At 35.4% G+C, this 17,978-nt stretch overlaps 1 protein-coding gene across 4 annotated transcripts in view; it reads right to left on the bottom strand.

Moving 5' to 3' along the window:
- Positions 1-1,544: 1,544 nt before the first annotated feature.
- Positions 1,545-17,978, bottom strand: part of MAP3K7 (mitogen-activated protein kinase kinase kinase 7) — a 76,594-nt gene continuing 60,160 nt past the window's right edge. For 2 of the 4 annotated variants that reach the window (XM_077903058.1, XM_077903059.1), the window contains 3 exons: positions 14,409-14,470; positions 13,216-13,331; positions 9,413-11,147 (listed from right to left, as the gene is read on the bottom strand). In XM_077903058.1, the coding sequence (XP_077759184.1) occupies positions 10,967-11,147; positions 13,216-13,331; positions 14,409-14,470 (359 nt within the window). In that variant the 3' untranslated portion in view covers positions 9,413-10,966. Of the gene's footprint in view, positions 3,026-3,167; positions 3,274-7,344; positions 7,436-9,412; positions 11,148-13,215; positions 13,332-14,408; positions 14,471-17,978 lie in introns of those variants that run through there. The other 2 variants (XR_013383019.1, XR_013383021.1) reach the window with 2 other exon arrangements.

The raw sequence follows: 17,978 nt of genomic DNA, 5'->3' as shown, positions 1-17,978 counted from the left end.
TTTTCTCATTTAGGAAAATGCTAAGTTCATGTCTTATTTTATATTATTTATTAAGGCTATAGTGTTCATCAGTCCTATTTCCCGTTAGATGTTTTCTCTGATATTTTATAGTGTTATTGCCATTGGCAGTAGGAGTAAGAGAAAAATCTCATTTCTACTTCTGATTATTGTTATTATAGAGAAAAAACTAATTTTGATACATACCAGATATAGTTACTCTAGCAAAGTCTCAAATTTTTAGAATTTAAGTAGAGTCTTGTGGGCTTTCAATATAATTTTATATCCTGCAAGTAATGATAATCTTCCCATTGTTTACACTAATTATTTTATTTTGGGGTCTTTTCATTAGCTAAAACTTAAAAAAAAATGCCGAATGGCAGTGTATCTTTGCTTTGTTTCAGATTTAATGAAAATAATAGTTATTTAATCAGTATGCTGTTGGTCTAGATGTGTGATCTTTATCAAGTTTGGGAAACTCCACTTTAATCCTTCTTTTATTGTAAATATTATCAAATGTCCCCTAGGCATCTCTTTATTTAAATGATGAATGACACTGAGGATTTAAAAAAAAATGTTGCAGTTTTGTTATAAATACTTCTTCATATGTCAATCTTTTAATATTTTGAAGCACTCAACTTGGACAGATTTGTCCATTGCAGAACTATATCACATTGTCAACCTTAAAAAAGTTATTTTAACAGCAAAACGGATTTGGAAATAGCAGAGGAATTACAATCTGAAACATATAAACTATGGCAAACCATAACCAAGTCAGATAGAAGGAGAGGAATGGTACTTGATGGAGAAAAGGAGGAAGTTGGGAGGGGCTTTTTTGAACCAAAGTCTATTGAATCAAAGTGAGAGGTCAGGGTGGTGAGGGTTTCTCATTGGCTGAGTGTGGTATTTTCTTATTGGTTGCGCTAATTGCACGCAGAAATTCTTCCTGTTGGAGTAGTTTAGGAGGCTTCTTTCTATTGGAAAAGCAAGGTATGTCTCTTCCTGCTGGGGTCTGCATTAATGATGAGTGGTAGTACACAAAAACTGCCCCCTCTGGCCTCCCAACTCCATTTTATTTTATTTTTTTAAAGATTTTTATTTGCAGTAATCTCTACACCCAACATGGGGCTCAAACTCACAACCCTGAGATCAAGAGTTGCATGCTCCACCGACTGAACCTGCCAAGTGCCCCTCCCATTTTAAATAAGGTTTCCTTTATTCAGTTTTACAATACTTGGTGTAGAGCTACTATAATTTACTTAACACCGATCAATGGCTATTTAGATTGCTTTTCAAAAACTCAATGCTGGGACATCTGGGTGGCTCGGTTGAATGTCTGACTCTTGGCTTTGACTCTGGTCATCATCTTGGGGTCTTGGGATCAAGCCCTGTGTCAAGCCCACTGGGCTCCACACTCAGCTAGGAGTCTGCTTGTCCCTTACCCTCTGCTCCTCCCCTGACTGGCTTTCAAATAAATAAAATCTTGAAACAAAACAAAACAGTGAAATGCTGTGATAAACACAATTGTGTAACAATGTACCTCTAAATGATTTCTGATTTCACCTTTATTTTCTATGCTTCCTCCATAGAGATGGAAGTGGTAGAAAAGACAAGGTTCATATATTCAAAACTTCTTGAATTTCTGATGTTCAGGCATCACTACTTATACAGAAAGGTGGATTTCTCCCCCAGGCTCCACTTACCTAAAGACATTCTGAGTTGCCCTTCTATATTTTTGAAGCTCTATCTCTGCATCTTCTCGAATCTTACCTCCATGGTCCTATGTTTGGTGAATATCAGGGACACAGCAGGTTTTATCTTTCACTGACTCATTCAAGCATTCATGACCCTGACTCCAAGTATGTGTGGGCATTTCCCCCATACCAAATCATTCGACACCAGCTGGGTGTCTTATAGTTCAACTCAATTCCAACATTATCTACTCAGTGTAAGATTCCACAGGTTAAGGGTTCAGTCCTACAAGACTACCTCCTGCCCCCATTTCAGGAACTAATTGCAAGTCCAAGTTGTAATCTGTGCCTCTGACCTCACTGGCTATATAAATCAGAGGTCCCAACAATCTTTTCCTTGGATTTGATTAATTTGCTGGAGTGGCTCAGAGATCTTAGAGAAACATTTTACTTACTAGATCATCAGTTTGTTATAAAAAGATATAAACCAGGAACAGCCAGATGGAGATGTACAGGGTAAGGTATTTGGAAATGGTGTAGAGCTTCCATGCTTTCTGTGTGCATCATTCTCCTCCAACCTTTGAGTGTTTACCAACCCAGGAGCAGTCTGAACCCTGGTCTTTTGGGGTTTTTATGGGGGCGCCATTACACAGGCACGACTAATTAAAATACTGGCTTTTGGTGACTGAATTGCATCTCTAACCTTCTTCCTTCCCTGAAGTGGAGGAGGGAATAAGAATTCCTATCTTCTAATCCAGTGGTTGGTCTCCCAGACAACTAGCTCCTATACCCACCTAGGGGCTTTCCAAAAAACTGCCTCATTAACAAAGCAAGACCTCTTTATTGTTCTCACCAACTAATAAATTTCAGCTGTGTGCCAGAACACTTGAAAGAAGACCAAATATAGATTTCTTATTATACATCACAATATCATACTCCTCCTCTTAGTTTATACAACACTGGATGGGTTAGAATATAGAAAATTTACAATGGCAATAGCCCTGTCTGCTCTATGGTGTTAGGTAATTCTCAAAACTGTCAATGTAAAGGAATTACTTTGGGAAAAAAGTTTATATGCCTGAATAATAGCCTGTCATGTAAAGCAGGAATTAAGAGGCTGGGGTCCCTAGAATGTGCGGTAATAATAATAACCATCATCATCATCATCTTCAAGACATTAAAGTTCTGATTTAGGGTAGCTCCGGTGGCGCAGCGGTTTAGCGCTGCCTGCAGCCCAGGGCGTGATCCTGGAAACCCTGGATCGAGTCCCGCGTCGGGCTCTCTGCATGGAGCCTGCTTCTCCTTCTGCCTGTGTCTCTGCCTCTCTCTCTCTGTCTCTATGAGTAAATAAATAAAAAATCTTAAAAAAAAAAAGTTCTGATTTATGTTTTTTTGCTCCTCTTGTTGAGACTGTGCTTCATCCTCACCAAAATCCATGGGAGGACCTTTGCCATCCCCTCCCTTTGGGTCTACCTCTACCTGCAGGGATCCAGGCTGGGACCAGCAGCAGAAGGGAAGTTCTTGCCCCTGTGGGATTCGTGCAAGGGCTCCAATGGTTATGCCCAAGGCAAAGGGCCCCGAGTTCCTGCCAAAGAAACATGGTTAGAGTGATATGTAAGGTTGTGTTCTCCTGATTTTAATTTTTACTGTGCAGAAAACAATAAAAAGGTAAAGAACTTTTAAAAAGGAAAAATTACTACAGTGTCTATACCCGAAGACAACAACCACGTCATTTTTCCATTTTCTCTCACACCTTTGTTGGAACTGTTCCATTCAATGGCATTATTTCATTTCCATTAAGGACTAAATACACTTCTATAAATAGACTTAGGAACCTAGTTCTCCCATTTATTAAGTCTGTAAGAAAATGTATTCCAAATTCTAAACTAATTAAAAATGAATTTTTCTGAGCCTTGAAGCTAAGAAAGACCTGGATGTGAACTGCAGTTCATTATTTACTAGCTGGGCAAGTTTTTGAACACCTCTGTTCTTCATTTTATTTCTAAAACAAGAGTAAAAAGTACAAAATGCCTAATACATGGTATATACTTAGTAAATACCAGTTCTTTTTTTTCTTTACAATATCTCCGAGTCTGTTAAAATTTTTTTTCCTTTTATGGCTATTTTTTATTTTCTCATCAATAATGATTTGTTCTGACATTTCTATTTTCTTTCTTTCTCTTTCTTTCTTTTCTTTCTTTCTTTCTTTCTTTCTTTCTTTCTTTCTTTCTTTCTTTCTTTCTTTCTTTAAGATTTTGTTTATTTGAGAGAAAGAGAGAGAGAGAGAGAGAGGCAGAGACACAGGCAGAGGGAGAAGCAGGCTTCATGCAGGAAGACCCATGTGGGACTCGATCCTGGGACTCTAGGATCATGCCCTGGGCCGAAGGCAGACGCTGAACCGTTTGGCCACTCAGGCGTCCCTCTATTTACTCTTTCATTCGAGATACAACTTAACGTTTCTTTTCTAAGGTGGATTGTCTGTTATCAAATATCTAAATTACTTCAAGTCTGATTTCCAATTAGTGTTCCAACTAAAGTGCTCTAATTTCACATTTTGAAGTTTTATTTTTCTAAGCTGCACCAATTAAAAAATACAGGGAACTCTTTTAAATATTGTACACCATACTGATTGGATTCTGACACTACTATGCATTCTTCTGCTTTGCCTACTTTCCATATGGAGAGAGGGGACAGAGGAAGTAGAGGCGGCAGTGGTCTAGTTTCCTTTCCAAGACTGTGGTGAAGGGTACTCATTGTCCTCTGAATCTTTTTGATCCTTCTGTTAGGCATTGGCTGCCCATTTGTACAGACATTTCCAGCCTCCCTGCAGGTAAGGTAAATGCATATAACTAAGTTCTGGCAAATGGATGTGAGCATAAGTGACCTGCACCTTTGCTGCTCTTGCCCTTTTTCTCTCCTCTTTGGCTAGGATGCAAATGAGCAAAACTACCACATTACTTTAGACTTTTTCTGGTAGAAAGAAAAAAAGTGCTATCTTGTTTAAACTATTATTTTGGGCAGCAGCCAAACTCGTGTTCTTATGAATCACAGGGTACATGGGGCACAGAGACTAGAGAATTTGCTGATATGGCTGCCAAAGAAAGTGAAATGGGAAGAAATACTCAGCTTAGGCCAAGGAACTTTGTACCACTTCCTCAAGTCTCTTGTATATAAGGTGTGGAATCATGAATGGGAAGACAGAATTATGTAGTCAGATATTGAGTTTTAGTATGAATTTTTAAGTAAGACTATTGTCCAACAGCAATGTACTAATATGTAATCGCCCAAGTGTACTGAAACAGATCACTTGTTCAGCATATAAATTATCATTTCCATATTTATCTAGGGGAATAAAGACATATTTCCAATCCTCAAAGAAATCGTATCTGTTAAAAGGTTCTCATGGAGGGCACCTGGGTGGCTTGGTGGTTGAGCGTCTACCTTCCACTCAGGTCACGATCCCGGGGTCCTGGGATCGAGTCCCACATCAGGCTCCCCTCAGGGAGCCTGCTTCTCTCTCTGCCTATGTCTCTGCCTCTCTGTGTGTTTCATGAATAAATAAATAAAATCTTAAAAAAAAAAAAAAAAGGTTCTCATGGTACATTCAAAGGAAAGAAGTGTGGTACAGATTTTTCCAAGTAATATGCTCATGACATTTTACATGGATTTTAAGTAGTATCTTTACAGGTAATGGATTAAAAGTCAAAAAGGCATGTGAGGTAATATTACCATTTTTTCTTCAACCATAAAAAAGTTACACCCATTTTCAGATTTCTTCAGTCTCTAATTTGAATTTAGCAAATTTATCATCAATGATCAATGCAGATTTTCCTATAATAACTTAAAGAAGAGGTACCCACAAGGAGAAACAAAAAAGTCTGAGCAGGAACTGCATTTTGTACATTACTTTTGCTTTTCAGAAGATAAATATCCAGCATTTGCTCAGTGATTTCTGGTATTCAAAGCAATTATCTTGATAATGCCATATGGCATCTATAAGGTATCACTGACCATTAAACTACAGGATAAAAAATACATTTCATTACTTGGAAATATAAAAGCACCATGGAGGTGACTGGGTGGGTCAGTCGGTTAAGCCTCTGCCTTTGGCTCAGGTCATGATCCCAAGGTTCTGGGATTGAGGTCTGCAGTGGGCTCTCTGCTCAGCATGGAGTCTGCTTCTCCTTCTCCCTCGGTCCCTCTTCCTTTCCACCTCTTTCGTGCTCTCTCTCTCTCTCTCAAATAATAAAACCTTTATAGATACGTGTATCTATAAAGGCACCATGAAACTAGGGAAAGTTAAATAAGCATTTGATTCTCAAAAAGACTTTGCTGAAAATGACATGAAGGACAGTTCATTTCACAAACTCAGTTTAGGTGGGACCTCATGGCAGTAGAGATGAGAAGCTGAGAGCAGGTATTAATTACTGGTGGAATAGGAAGGTCCTGGGAGTAAGCAGTGCATGATTTACCAGGGTAATCCTATTATTTATGTCTATGGGCACCTCTACAGCATACAGGACCACCAACAGTATGGGTATGAGATATCCATATCAAATACTATATACAGAAGACTGTTTGTTATTTAAAATATTATTTCCCAGGTTTCTGAGCAAGCAAAACAGCAACTGTAATCTAAACGAAAATGAAAAGAAGAATTTGTAAAAAGTTACACTTATCAACCATATTTGCTGAAAACTACCATGTACCTACTAATATGCTACTGTCCATGTCTGCATTGCATTCTAACACCTAAACACAGTGGTCAACATGCTTACTTTAACAAACAATATGAAGGATTTTGTGAGCAAAGTATTAAGGTTCTGTAAAAATGTAAAACTAAAGTGATCTTAAATGTTTCAGAAGGCAACACTACATGACCAAGTTGGCCACAATGGATGCATCTATTTCTTCTTAAAACCTGTTTTCTCTACTGATACTGGAAGGTTTCCAAGTATCACTAAGAATGGTTTAATTAAAATTTCCTGTCAAAGGAATTAAAACAACTATTCAAGAGGGGGAAAAAGCTTAAAAAGCAGAGTACATATTGAATGATTATATTTATGTAAAATTCTAGAACATGCAAATTTATATTTTTAGAAAGCACTGTGCCCAGGGCCTGGAGTAAAGGCAGGGAAGGACCCCAAAGGGGCATGGGAGACCCTGGGGTGGGAGGAAGGAAATGTTCATTATCTTGCTTGTTGGATGGCTTCCCAAGCATATGTACATGTCAAAACTCGGTAAACTGTACTCATTAAATGGATGCAGTTTCTTGTATAAAAATTAAATCTCAATTAAAAACAAAATGGTGAAAACAAAAAAACATAACAAACCAAAAATGAAAAAGCCTAGATTAAGCCTTTCCTGAGAGTGGAGGACAACTCTTCTTTTTAGATCAAGCCTCACAATATCATTATTTGTATTTCCATTTTTAGTACAGCTTTCAGTTGAGGGAAGGAAGAATGAAGACACCCCACTCACTGAATAAATGAACATGAAAGCCGAAGCACTCAGCAAGTTTTAAATTACAGTACAGCGAAGTGGTTTAGAGCGCAGACTTGGGTTTACAAGACACATGTGGGTCTCAGTGCTGGCTTTGTTGTGATCTATAGAGTGGTCACAAAGTCTGTGCCTATGAGGTAACTATGTAAGTTACCTCATATTCGCCCCCCATCATTTGCATTTCTCATGTTCTTCTTCACATCATGAGCTGATGGTTACCAGAGTCCCCTTGCATGAGATTCTGCCTAAAACAGACAATGGGGGAAAAGCAGACTCAGGAACAAGTCTTAAACTTTAGGAGCCTAGTTTTCCATCAGAGAAATGGGAATATGATCTAACTACCATGGGATCAAAGAGAACATGTGATTTGGCATTAGCCATAAGCTTCACTTTTAATAGGTGCTCAATAAATATTTGTTAAAGGAAGGAATGAATGATGAATGAGCTGATTTATTAAAATGAGGGTCAAGTTTGTAAGAGTGTGTGTACATATGTGATGGTTGGGAGGCTAAGAGGTTGATCAAGGAATGAAATAATGTAACGTAGACACACTACAGGAAATCAATTTTCTAATGAGAAGAATCACTCAGTAATGTATATACTATGCTGTATTTCACATAAATCGTGATTTAATGAAATTGTGAAGAGCACCGATTTAACAAAAAATCTGAAATGTTATAGATGGGTATGTTAGCTGGCCAATCAGCCTCTCAAAAATCATGATTACGTTAAAACCATGTTGAGTATTTTAAGAATACTCACTTTTTGGTTTTTATTCAATTTTGTGTTGGTAAACACACTGCTAGAGCAGAACACCTCACAGCTCATTTGCTGATAATAAATCATTAATCACTTTTATAAACAGGTTTAGAGTAACAATCTCTATTTTATTATAAACAAAAATAAATCGAAAAGCTTCCTTCAAGTATACAGTATGCACAAGGATTTCTGCATTACACTGTTTTACATAAAATGTTCTGAATGACAGAAGTAGAACTTCCTACCATTTGAAGGAGAGAGGAGTCAACTGCTAAAAAACCACACACTTACAGAAAGAAAAAAGTTTCAGACAAGACCTGTGATCTCTGGCTACAGGCAGGAGCTGAAACTAGGAACACAGAAGAAACTTGGGAGGAAAAAAACACATTAAACACTCTAAACCGGTTCAGCAAAAAGAGTGAGACATATGTAAACAACTTTTAAGCAAATCTCTTCAATTTGTGGTGTTGTTATAAAGTAAATAATTTTAAATGATTTTCATTTGACTCAAAAAAAGTTGATTTTAATTTTGCAGTTTCTGTTTTCTTTCCCTCGAGGAAAGAATGAAATGTAATTAGGGATTGTTCAGGGATTGTCTGTGAATTTCCTACATGGGGACCTTTATGCCACTTGCTTGTCTGTTCGCCATTTCCAACCAAAAATGAGGCTTCGAATAAAAAGTGAAACCAGAATCATAAAATATTTGGCTCCTTGTTAAAATTTCTTTAAAGGTTTGATGGGTGAGGATGCTGGTTAAAACTGGCGGTGGATTTTAATGATCCCTGCTGTCCTTTTCTCCCATCAAGGACAATCAAGGACTTATAAAAAGTATGAGCTTTGCAACACAACTACTTTAGGCTGAACTACTCTCAGCATCTAGGGCAATTACAGTGTGAGAATCCCTAGGAACTTACTGTAAACAAACAAGCAAGTGTTCAACAACCTTTTTTTGCACTTGGCACCATGACTTAACATTACTATTTTCTTCCATTTTCCTATTTGAGATTTTTATGAAGTGATTACATGTGATAACAATTAAATTTCCCTTTAAGTATGTAATATAGAGCAAAAACACATTCATGACTTGAAATAAAAGCTGAAATCTATAGTGCTAAATCCTAATGGAAAGGTCAAGCATTAGCATCCACACTTGAATATCTCATGCTCTGAGATAATCAGAAAAGTCTCTGAACACTGACTAGGTCCCTTTTGGTGGAGTGACACACATATATCAACAAGCAGCAATGCTATGAAAGAGTTCTACTTTTCCTTAGTCTATAGTTATTTTCTGTGCCAATTTTATTTTACTATTAATGTGTTGAGACCAGTATCACTTTCAGCTAGGCAATCAAATTATTTGGGAATGATAGCCCTTCTTTTTTTTTTTTTTTAAAGTAATGGTAGACATCTACTTACTGGAAACTTTCTAACAATAGATTTTGAGGAAGCTAAAAAGGACACAGTTTAGTACAAACTGTCTTTTACCTTTATTGCTTGTATACACAGGAATACATTATAAAACTCAGTGGGAGGAGGAAAAAAATAACAGAAGAAAAAGTTACCTGCTTTAGCATTTTTAAGAATAGTTTTGATAACTTCTTAGATCAACTTGCTTATCTGAAACAGAGCAAAACTACAATACAATCATGATATAATTCTAATAATCACAGCAATTATGCTTTCATTTTTAATTTTCTCTTCATAAAACATTAATGCTATAAAAATGAGGTTGATGACATCATTGTTTAAAAGACACCTTGTACTGGTACCAAAATGTGATTTATTTTAATACCAACTGAAAAAATAGAGCTTATATAGTCTATTATTTCAATGAAGTTCTTTAATTACTTTTATTTTCAAAGTTGGTAGCAAAGTTATTGTTAACAATATAAATTTTCTCTTTATAAGTGTCGAAATTCCCTTAAAACTGTTGAAAGGCAGCAGGCATTCTAGGATGGGCTTGCAAGGAAAATCAATTATTCCAATGTTGATAAATAGTATACTTGATGAATTTTATATTGACTTCTTTAGTTTCCTTACTAACTTCTCCTGATTTGCCAGGTTTTTTACCCCTTTTGGTTTCATAAAAGGAATCTAAGCCCAAGCCTTTTGGCTGGAGCAATTATTTCCATTTTCCACTACTTCTCTTTATTTTTTCAAATATACACTAAAACAATCCAATAATCATTGCAGGAAGGAATGATCATTTAAGATGGATCGTGTTCATTTACCTTTTAATTTCATTTAAGAGATATTAATATTAGAGTCATAAAATCTTTACAGTTTCAACACACATACACGCAATCACAAATTAAAAATCTTTATATCTTAAAAAAAAGGGTTCCATTTTGTTCAATGTATCATAGTCAAATTTTAGTCCAATGAAATATGGTTTTATTACATACAGCAGCCGCCACTTACCTTTAAATATTTTATGGGTGGAACTAAGCTCAGCATTGACTGCAGGATGCTGGCGTCAGAGCCCTTACCTGCAACTGTCCCTAAAGATTCTGCATTTCTATAATGTACCACCAATTATTCTAGATTTATAATACCCTGTCTTCAACTTGGCATATACCATCTTTTGGAAAAAAAATTGTTTTCTGAGATGAGATACAAGAACAAAATCATTCTTGAGGTTCCACCTCGAAAAAAAGACGATGTTTGCACATAGCAGCTAGTTTGATAACCCCTGTTTTTGTTAGGCTAGCCTTCACACAATGAGCATGCATGTACAGCCATGGTTCACTGCATCTGTTTTGAAGTTGAGAACTGCTGCTTATTCAAGTCACAGATGCCCCCATGTTATGTAAGGAGACAGTTGAATTGTATGTCCACCATGAAAAGAAGAAAATAAACGATGAAACAAAATGCAGCAAATATAGGCAGTTGGCATTCAGAACACGCCCAAAGCTAACACTCATGAATTGTCATTATAAGGGCTTTTCTTTCCTTAAAAAAAAAAAAAAAAAAGAAGTCTGTCTTTGCATATTTTAAAATTTAAAGGTCCCAGAGAATCATGAAGTGCCTTGTCGTTTTTGCTGCTGACTTCTGATGACCTCTAGTTGTTTCTTGCATTGCTGGTAGTAAGTGGAAAGGCTTTTGTTTTCATCTAAAAGCTTTTTATGTTCCTGTACCAGACGAGATGTATTTTGCTGGTCCTTTTCATCCTGGTCCAGTTCTGCAACTAGTTCTTGCCTAAAAACAAATACCACATAATAAAATATTGTACATCTTGTACATGATAAAAAATCCATACTTAGTAACTGATGAGCTTGGCTTGTTAGGGCTTTCTGTATTGACTGTTACACATTTTAGGTACACTACTCAAATATAATTGTAGGCTAGAATGGAAACTATTACCCACTCTTCTGGTGTACCCACACGAACACCACACCACGATCCTTTTGTAAGTAACTGCACTTAGATAATTAATGAACGCAGATAAAATGGCATAACAAAAGTTTCAAAACATTTTACTTGGTATCCCCTTTGTGTAAGAAGAAGAAAAAAGGCTGGGGAAGGGCTCTAGGCACAGGAAAATAACATGTTTTATCATTCACATTCCACTTTTACACTCGTGAACTTTTATTTATGTTTGAAGTTACATCTTATTTAACTACAGTACAAAGTGGGGGCTCATAAAACATTGGCAAGCTAATTAAAATAGATGCTATCAACTTAAATCTATTTCCTACTTTAAAAGTGAGAACAATACAAAGTACCAATTTCGAATGAGTTACTTTTACAAACATTTTCAGGAAGACCATTAGAGACTTTTACAGCCTGATAAACTTTTTAAAGACCCCTTTATTTGGGAGATGTTCAATTTTAACTCCTAAAGTGAAGTTATAAGTGATTAATTAATGATATAAATGAATAATTAATGAAGAGCCTCCAGATGATTTTCTTGTAGTATTTCTCAAAGTATTTAAATAAAATTGATTAAAATTGTCATAGTTTTCGCATTCCCTCAATCTATCATTTCTTTTTCCAGCACAGAACCAACTCCTCGTTCAAATGAATAAAAAAGGAAAAAAGTATAGACTAAATATATAAAGTAAGAGGTTTTTTTTTAAAAAACAAAGTGTCAACAGTTCTACAATTAGCTCCACAATTTGCAGACTCAAATATTTATTTCCTATAGAGCCTTTAAGGTAGAGTTGAAATCATTTAACAATAAGTTGTGATAGAGCTATTTTTTCTTTTTTTTTTGAAGTACAAACGGAAACTTTCCACAAATTACTTCAGGAAGCAAGAAATTTTCACTTATTTAGATTAAAATCAATAGAGGGAATCCTATTACCATGCCATGATTTTTTCCTATAGCACTTCATTTCAGTTCCCTCTAAAATGAGGATCCATGCAGAAACTGAAGTTTTTTTTTTTTTTTTTTAAGAATTTCAAATAAAGGAGCATGAAAATTGATTTTCTTAAAAAAGGGAGGAGAGGAAGGCAAACTCAATAACTCTCAGAAAAACATATGCGTGAGTATAAAACACCTTATAAAAACACTCATGGGTATAAAATAAAGTAATCCTACTTTCCTAAATATATACCTGGAAAGACTATATCAATAAAACATTTCTAAGATAAAGTACAGTTGAACATTAGTAAATCAAATTATTTTACCTATGTCTAAGGAAACAATAAATCATTGTAACTATAAATCTAACCAGCTTCTGGTTTCAAAATTCTTAGAACATGAAACACCAGTTTATTTTCCTTAGTTTTAATATAATACATACAGCCAATGGGTTGAGTTTTACATGAAAAACAGCCGAAAGTTCCTTCAAACTTAAAAGATGAACACACATAAAACCTCCAAATTGGAAATACAGTTGACCCTACAATGAGATGAGTCTCAACTAAATGGATCCACTTATACACGGATTTTTGTTCAGTACTGTAAATGTATTTTCTTTTCCTTATGACTTCCTTAATAAAAGCTTTTCTCTAGCTTACTTTAAGAATATAGTATATAATACATAAACATATAAAATAGGTGTTAATTGACTGCTGATGTCATTGGTAAGGATTCTAGTCAACAGTAGGCCATTAGCATTTTTGGGGAGTCAAAAGTTACACATGGATTTTTGAATGAGTGGGGGTTCAGCACCCCAACACCCAAGCCGTTCAACAGGCATCTGCATGCTTAATGATTAGTTCTAAAAATTATCAAGCTTTCATGTCTTCCAACAATATTTCATCTTAACATATTTTAAACTCAAAATACTAACGTGTTTATTCACAAAAGATAACTTACTTTCTCTGTAATAACAAAGCAATTTCTGTTTGAACTTTCATATATTCTTGTGCCATTTTACAATGCTGTTCAAACACTGCCATAGATTCTTTGGAGTTTGGGCACGGTGCTAGAGGCTGAAAATAAATCAGGACTGTTAAAACATAATTAAATCAAATCTTAATATCAAGCTGAAAGTTAAGACAGTGACTGTGACATGTTTTTATAGCACTAAAGCAATGGTCTTTTAAAAGTAAGTGTTAGACCATGGCCTAGAAAATTTCAGTGTCCTTTTGTCAGAGTTAACTCAGAACTTAAATTCACACTTGCTGTCTTAACACTTTTGTTGTTACAGAGAATCATGACTATAGAGTATCACTCGCCTCTGGTTTTACATTTCAGGTTGTCAAACCATATTATACAATAAGTTTATGGCTTTCATACTCATGAGGAGACACTGAAGTGTATTACTTATGTTTTCAGTCACTATGAACATGAGACATTGACAGTGTATCATGAAATCTATTAAGTACAAATGAGCTTATGCAAATTTTATATTACAGTACTAAAATTAGAGATCAAAAATGCTATATTCTTGGCATTTTCTTTCTTTCCTTTTTTTTTAGAGAGCAAGAGAGAGAACCTCAAGAGGCTCCATACCCAGCGCAGAGTCTGATGTGGGACTTGATCTTACAACCTTCTGATCATGACCCAAGCCAAAATCAAGAGTTAGATGCTTAACTGACTGAGTCACCCAGGCATCTCCTATTTCTTGCCATTCTTTTTTTTTTTTTAAAGATTTTTTATTTATTCATGAGAGACACAGAGAAAGAGGCAGAGAAGCAGGCTTCATGCAGGGAGCCTGACATGGGACTCGATCCTGGGTCTCCAGGATCATGCCCCGGGCTGAAGGTGGCGCTAAACCACTGAGCTACCAGGGCTGCCCTATTTCTTGCCATTCTTAAACAAAGATATGGAAGTGTTTTAAGACAATTAAATATCTTAAGAACATATGATTTTGCCAACTTCAGATTTGATTAATTTAACTGAATGAATCATTTTAACTTGATTTTAGAAAGTTTAAGTAGGCCAACTAAAAGCATAAGTAAGTGAATATATGATGACAGATATAAACACAACTGTCAGCTTTCTAGATAACTTCTCTAAACTTTCTAAGGAAATAGTAAACAGTCACTGAGAAGGCAATTCTTTACCTGTAGTTGGTGATCCAGTGTAAGATAAGCCATTGGGATAGAGTTATCTGATCCATTGGTATCTGGAATTCAAGTATGTATTTTATTTATTTTCTATCATAAATAATTATAAGGACAAAGCAAGAAAGCATGCATGAGATATTGACATTTTTTTTTCATAAAATAAGTAATACATAAAAGTTATTACTACTGGTAATGAAGAAAGTCTATTCTGAATTCTAAAGGTAAAAGAGAACATCCAATTACCAGATAATCAAAATGCAACCATACTCTGATTCAATTTAAGTTGGCTATAAATTGTGTAACATTAAAGCTTATAAGCCCTTGTTCAATTAAAAACAAAAACATCTACCCCTGAGACTAAATACTACATTATATGTTAACCAACTTTAATTTAAACAAAATCTTAAAGGCAAATAAAAAAAAAACAGTGGTAATGGGACCTTTATACTTTATATTGTCTTCACTGACCCTACCTAATCAAACCTCATAGCTCTCTTTCCTTAATCATGCTGTGTACTATAAGGCTGTGTCAATTCCCTGAATACTAGTGTTCTTTTTTTTTTTTAAGACTTATTTATTTATTTATTCAGAGAGAGAGAGAGAGAGAGAGAGAGGGAGAGAGGCAGAGACATAGGCAGAGGGAGAAGCAGGCTCTATGCAGGAAGCCTGACGTGGGACTTGATTCCGGGTCTCCAGGATCACACCCCGGGCTGCAGGCGGTGCTAAACCGCTGAGCCACCGGGGCTGCCCTGAATACTCGTGTTCTTTAATGAAAAAAGGGGGAAAACAAGAGACACATTCTCTTCCAGTAGATTATCTTCTATTTATACAGATTCTAGCATGAACCCCCTCCCACTTCTCCTAATAGAATCACTGTAGAAAATGGAAGATGTTTTTGATGGGAGTATGAACAGTATGGAAATTATAGCTCAATGTCATGCACAAAACAGCTGAATGGGTTAAATCCAACAACCAGTCGATTTTACCAAAGTATTTTGAACAGACAGCTTTTGTTTGTATTTCAAAAGAGGTAAACTGTCATAACAACTTGCATGAGTCACATGGGATTAACATTTATGCCTCCAGAAGCAGGCAGGATAACTGTGAAGTAATAGGATCTTTTTATTTCAGAAGTAGTTGCTTTCCCACTGTTAGGAGAGAGTAAATGAGTTAAACAAGTGAACTGTTCAGCCCTTTCCCTGAGAAGTAACTCCTTGAAAGAGTGGTGCAGATAAAGACAAGGTCGGGCTGACAGCAATGCACTGCATGCAATGCAATAAAATAATAGGACAGTCTGATGGTTCAGTAACTTCAATAATTTATTATTGACTGATATTCTAGTTTTCTTTTTCAAAGCCATCGTGAATGTGCTTACAAGTAACTCCAAAAGCTAAGCTAAATCAAATGAAGTAAGATAATGCATGTAAGAAATACCATGCAATGCTAACCTATATGGTAAGCACTCAACATATGGTGGTTATTATTACTGTTATTGCTGTTGTTATTTATACTAAATGGAGAATTAGGAAGGAAGAGTAATTTTATATACTCAAGTTTGTATTTCAGTTTGAAAAAACATTCAGTAATGTTTACTAAATACTGGACAGCAATAAAGAAAGAGTAACAGTGTATTGCCTAGTAGTCTTATCTGCCCAAAAATCATATACTAACTGAAATGGCTGAACAAGAAATACACTTAACTTGTTATTTCTCTGACCAACTCTTTCCCCACCCACATCAACAGTTTCAAACTATGTAATCTCTAACAAGATTACAACTGATTAAAGATTATTTGCCCCTGACTTTATAGGAAAAATTAGTCTCTTGAACTCTTTCAACGTTTCTATTCCTATTACTCTTTCTTAAATCTTTCATACTTGATATATCTTATTAAATAAATACTCTGTGTCTGATATGTATTTTAAAATTAAGTATACCAGTGTTTCACAGTACTCAGGGAATGGGGAAAAAAAAATTCAAGGATTGTGCTATTAACTATTAAAACACTCAGCTTTGTGCTGAAAATTTAGTAGTGTCTTAAATTTATTAAATAAAGTATGATGATTTTTTTAAAATTTTTAATGTGCCAGAATTATGACTCTAAGATTGCAAGCAGTGGGCCATGTATTATACTTCCATCTTTGCAAATAAGAAAAATTCCTCAGTGGGTTTTTCCCCCTCTGTGGCTCCCTCTACTGTGTCTAGTCATTTCTCTCACTAACTGCTCTTGGGTATACATGTCTTTCTCTATATCTAATATATTATAAATAGAAATCCAAGAGCACTCAGTATGTGCTATGATTATTAAATTGATAAGCTTTTTAATTTTTTCCAAAAATGCATAAAAATCCCCCCTTAAAAAAAAAAACCTAATTAATTAGGTTATTTAAACCTATGTATGTACTTCTAATTTTTTCCTGAATCAGGGGGACTTCAAAGAAAAAGTCTTCACCAATATGTCTTCCCTGTAATTTACTGATTAGCTTGATTATCAATACTTTTTCTCAGAAATTGTGAAAAGCTGAACTTCATTAAATATAAGCTTAAACCAGTATCAACTTCTAAAATTACATACAAAATTATCTAAAAATGATAACCACAAGCTTGCCGTATTTCAAGGCAAAGCCAAAATCTAGGTCAATTTTGGACCTTCGCATGATTTCTAGTTATTGGTATTTTAGGTCACAGAAAAGAAAAACATGAGATTGGGGTTGAAAGGCTGGAAGAACAGATGAAAGTGAGAGAAGCAAAGAAGAATTTTTATTTTACTTTCATGAATTTAGTCATGTTGACTGGTATGGCCAGATTAGTCTAGGCTGAAGTCAGGAGGCCTTGCCAAGGTGAGCGCTAGGTCTTGTCAAATGTTGTAATGTCAGGGCAACCCTCACCAGGAGGTTGAAGAACCAAAAAGAACTAATATTACCTGAATGTTAATGATCAAATTGGTCGAGACATTTCCCTATCTACCTCTGAGGAGAGGCACATAGTGATGAATTCTGCACATGTGCTGAGGTGAGCAGTGAATGATCTGGACAATCCTAGGTTGGGCTATGCTAGGGGTTAAACACAGAGGAGTTTTTGCCACTACTAAATTTAAGCTTACTAAAACTAGAGAGTACACCCCTGGCTAAACATAGTTGTATCTTACATGAAACAGAAAAGCTATTCGGTTAATTTTTTAAATTAAATTGTGAACTTCACTAAATCATGCCAAAAATCTATAAATACTTATAGTAGTGTTTTAGCTTGTAAAAGCAGAAAGCTGACTTTTTAATTTCAATTTAATTGCCACTATTAATAACATAGTTGATCTTACATAAAATCCCAAATGGTTTCATTTTCCAAGGTTTAAGGGATCATCTTTCCCTCTCTGACATAATAAAATATAAATAATAAATTTTCATAGAATGATACTACTGAGTATTTATCAGGGAATTCTCTTAATGCTAAGGAAAAGTTAATTTCACCATGACACATAATTTCCTGCTTGCCCATAATAAAAGTATTCCATCATTAGATTTTAATACTAGTATTTTGACCAGTTAGTCATTCATATTAGGGAGTTTT

This window comes from Canis aureus, chromosome 7 (genome assembly GCF_053574225.1).
Source record: "Canis aureus isolate CA01 chromosome 7, VMU_Caureus_v.1.0, whole genome shotgun sequence".
Lineage (NCBI taxonomy): Eukaryota > Metazoa > Chordata > Mammalia > Carnivora > Canidae > Canis > Canis aureus.
The sequence above is the reverse complement of the archived record's forward strand: the minus strand, read 5'-3'. Positions and strand labels throughout refer to the sequence as shown.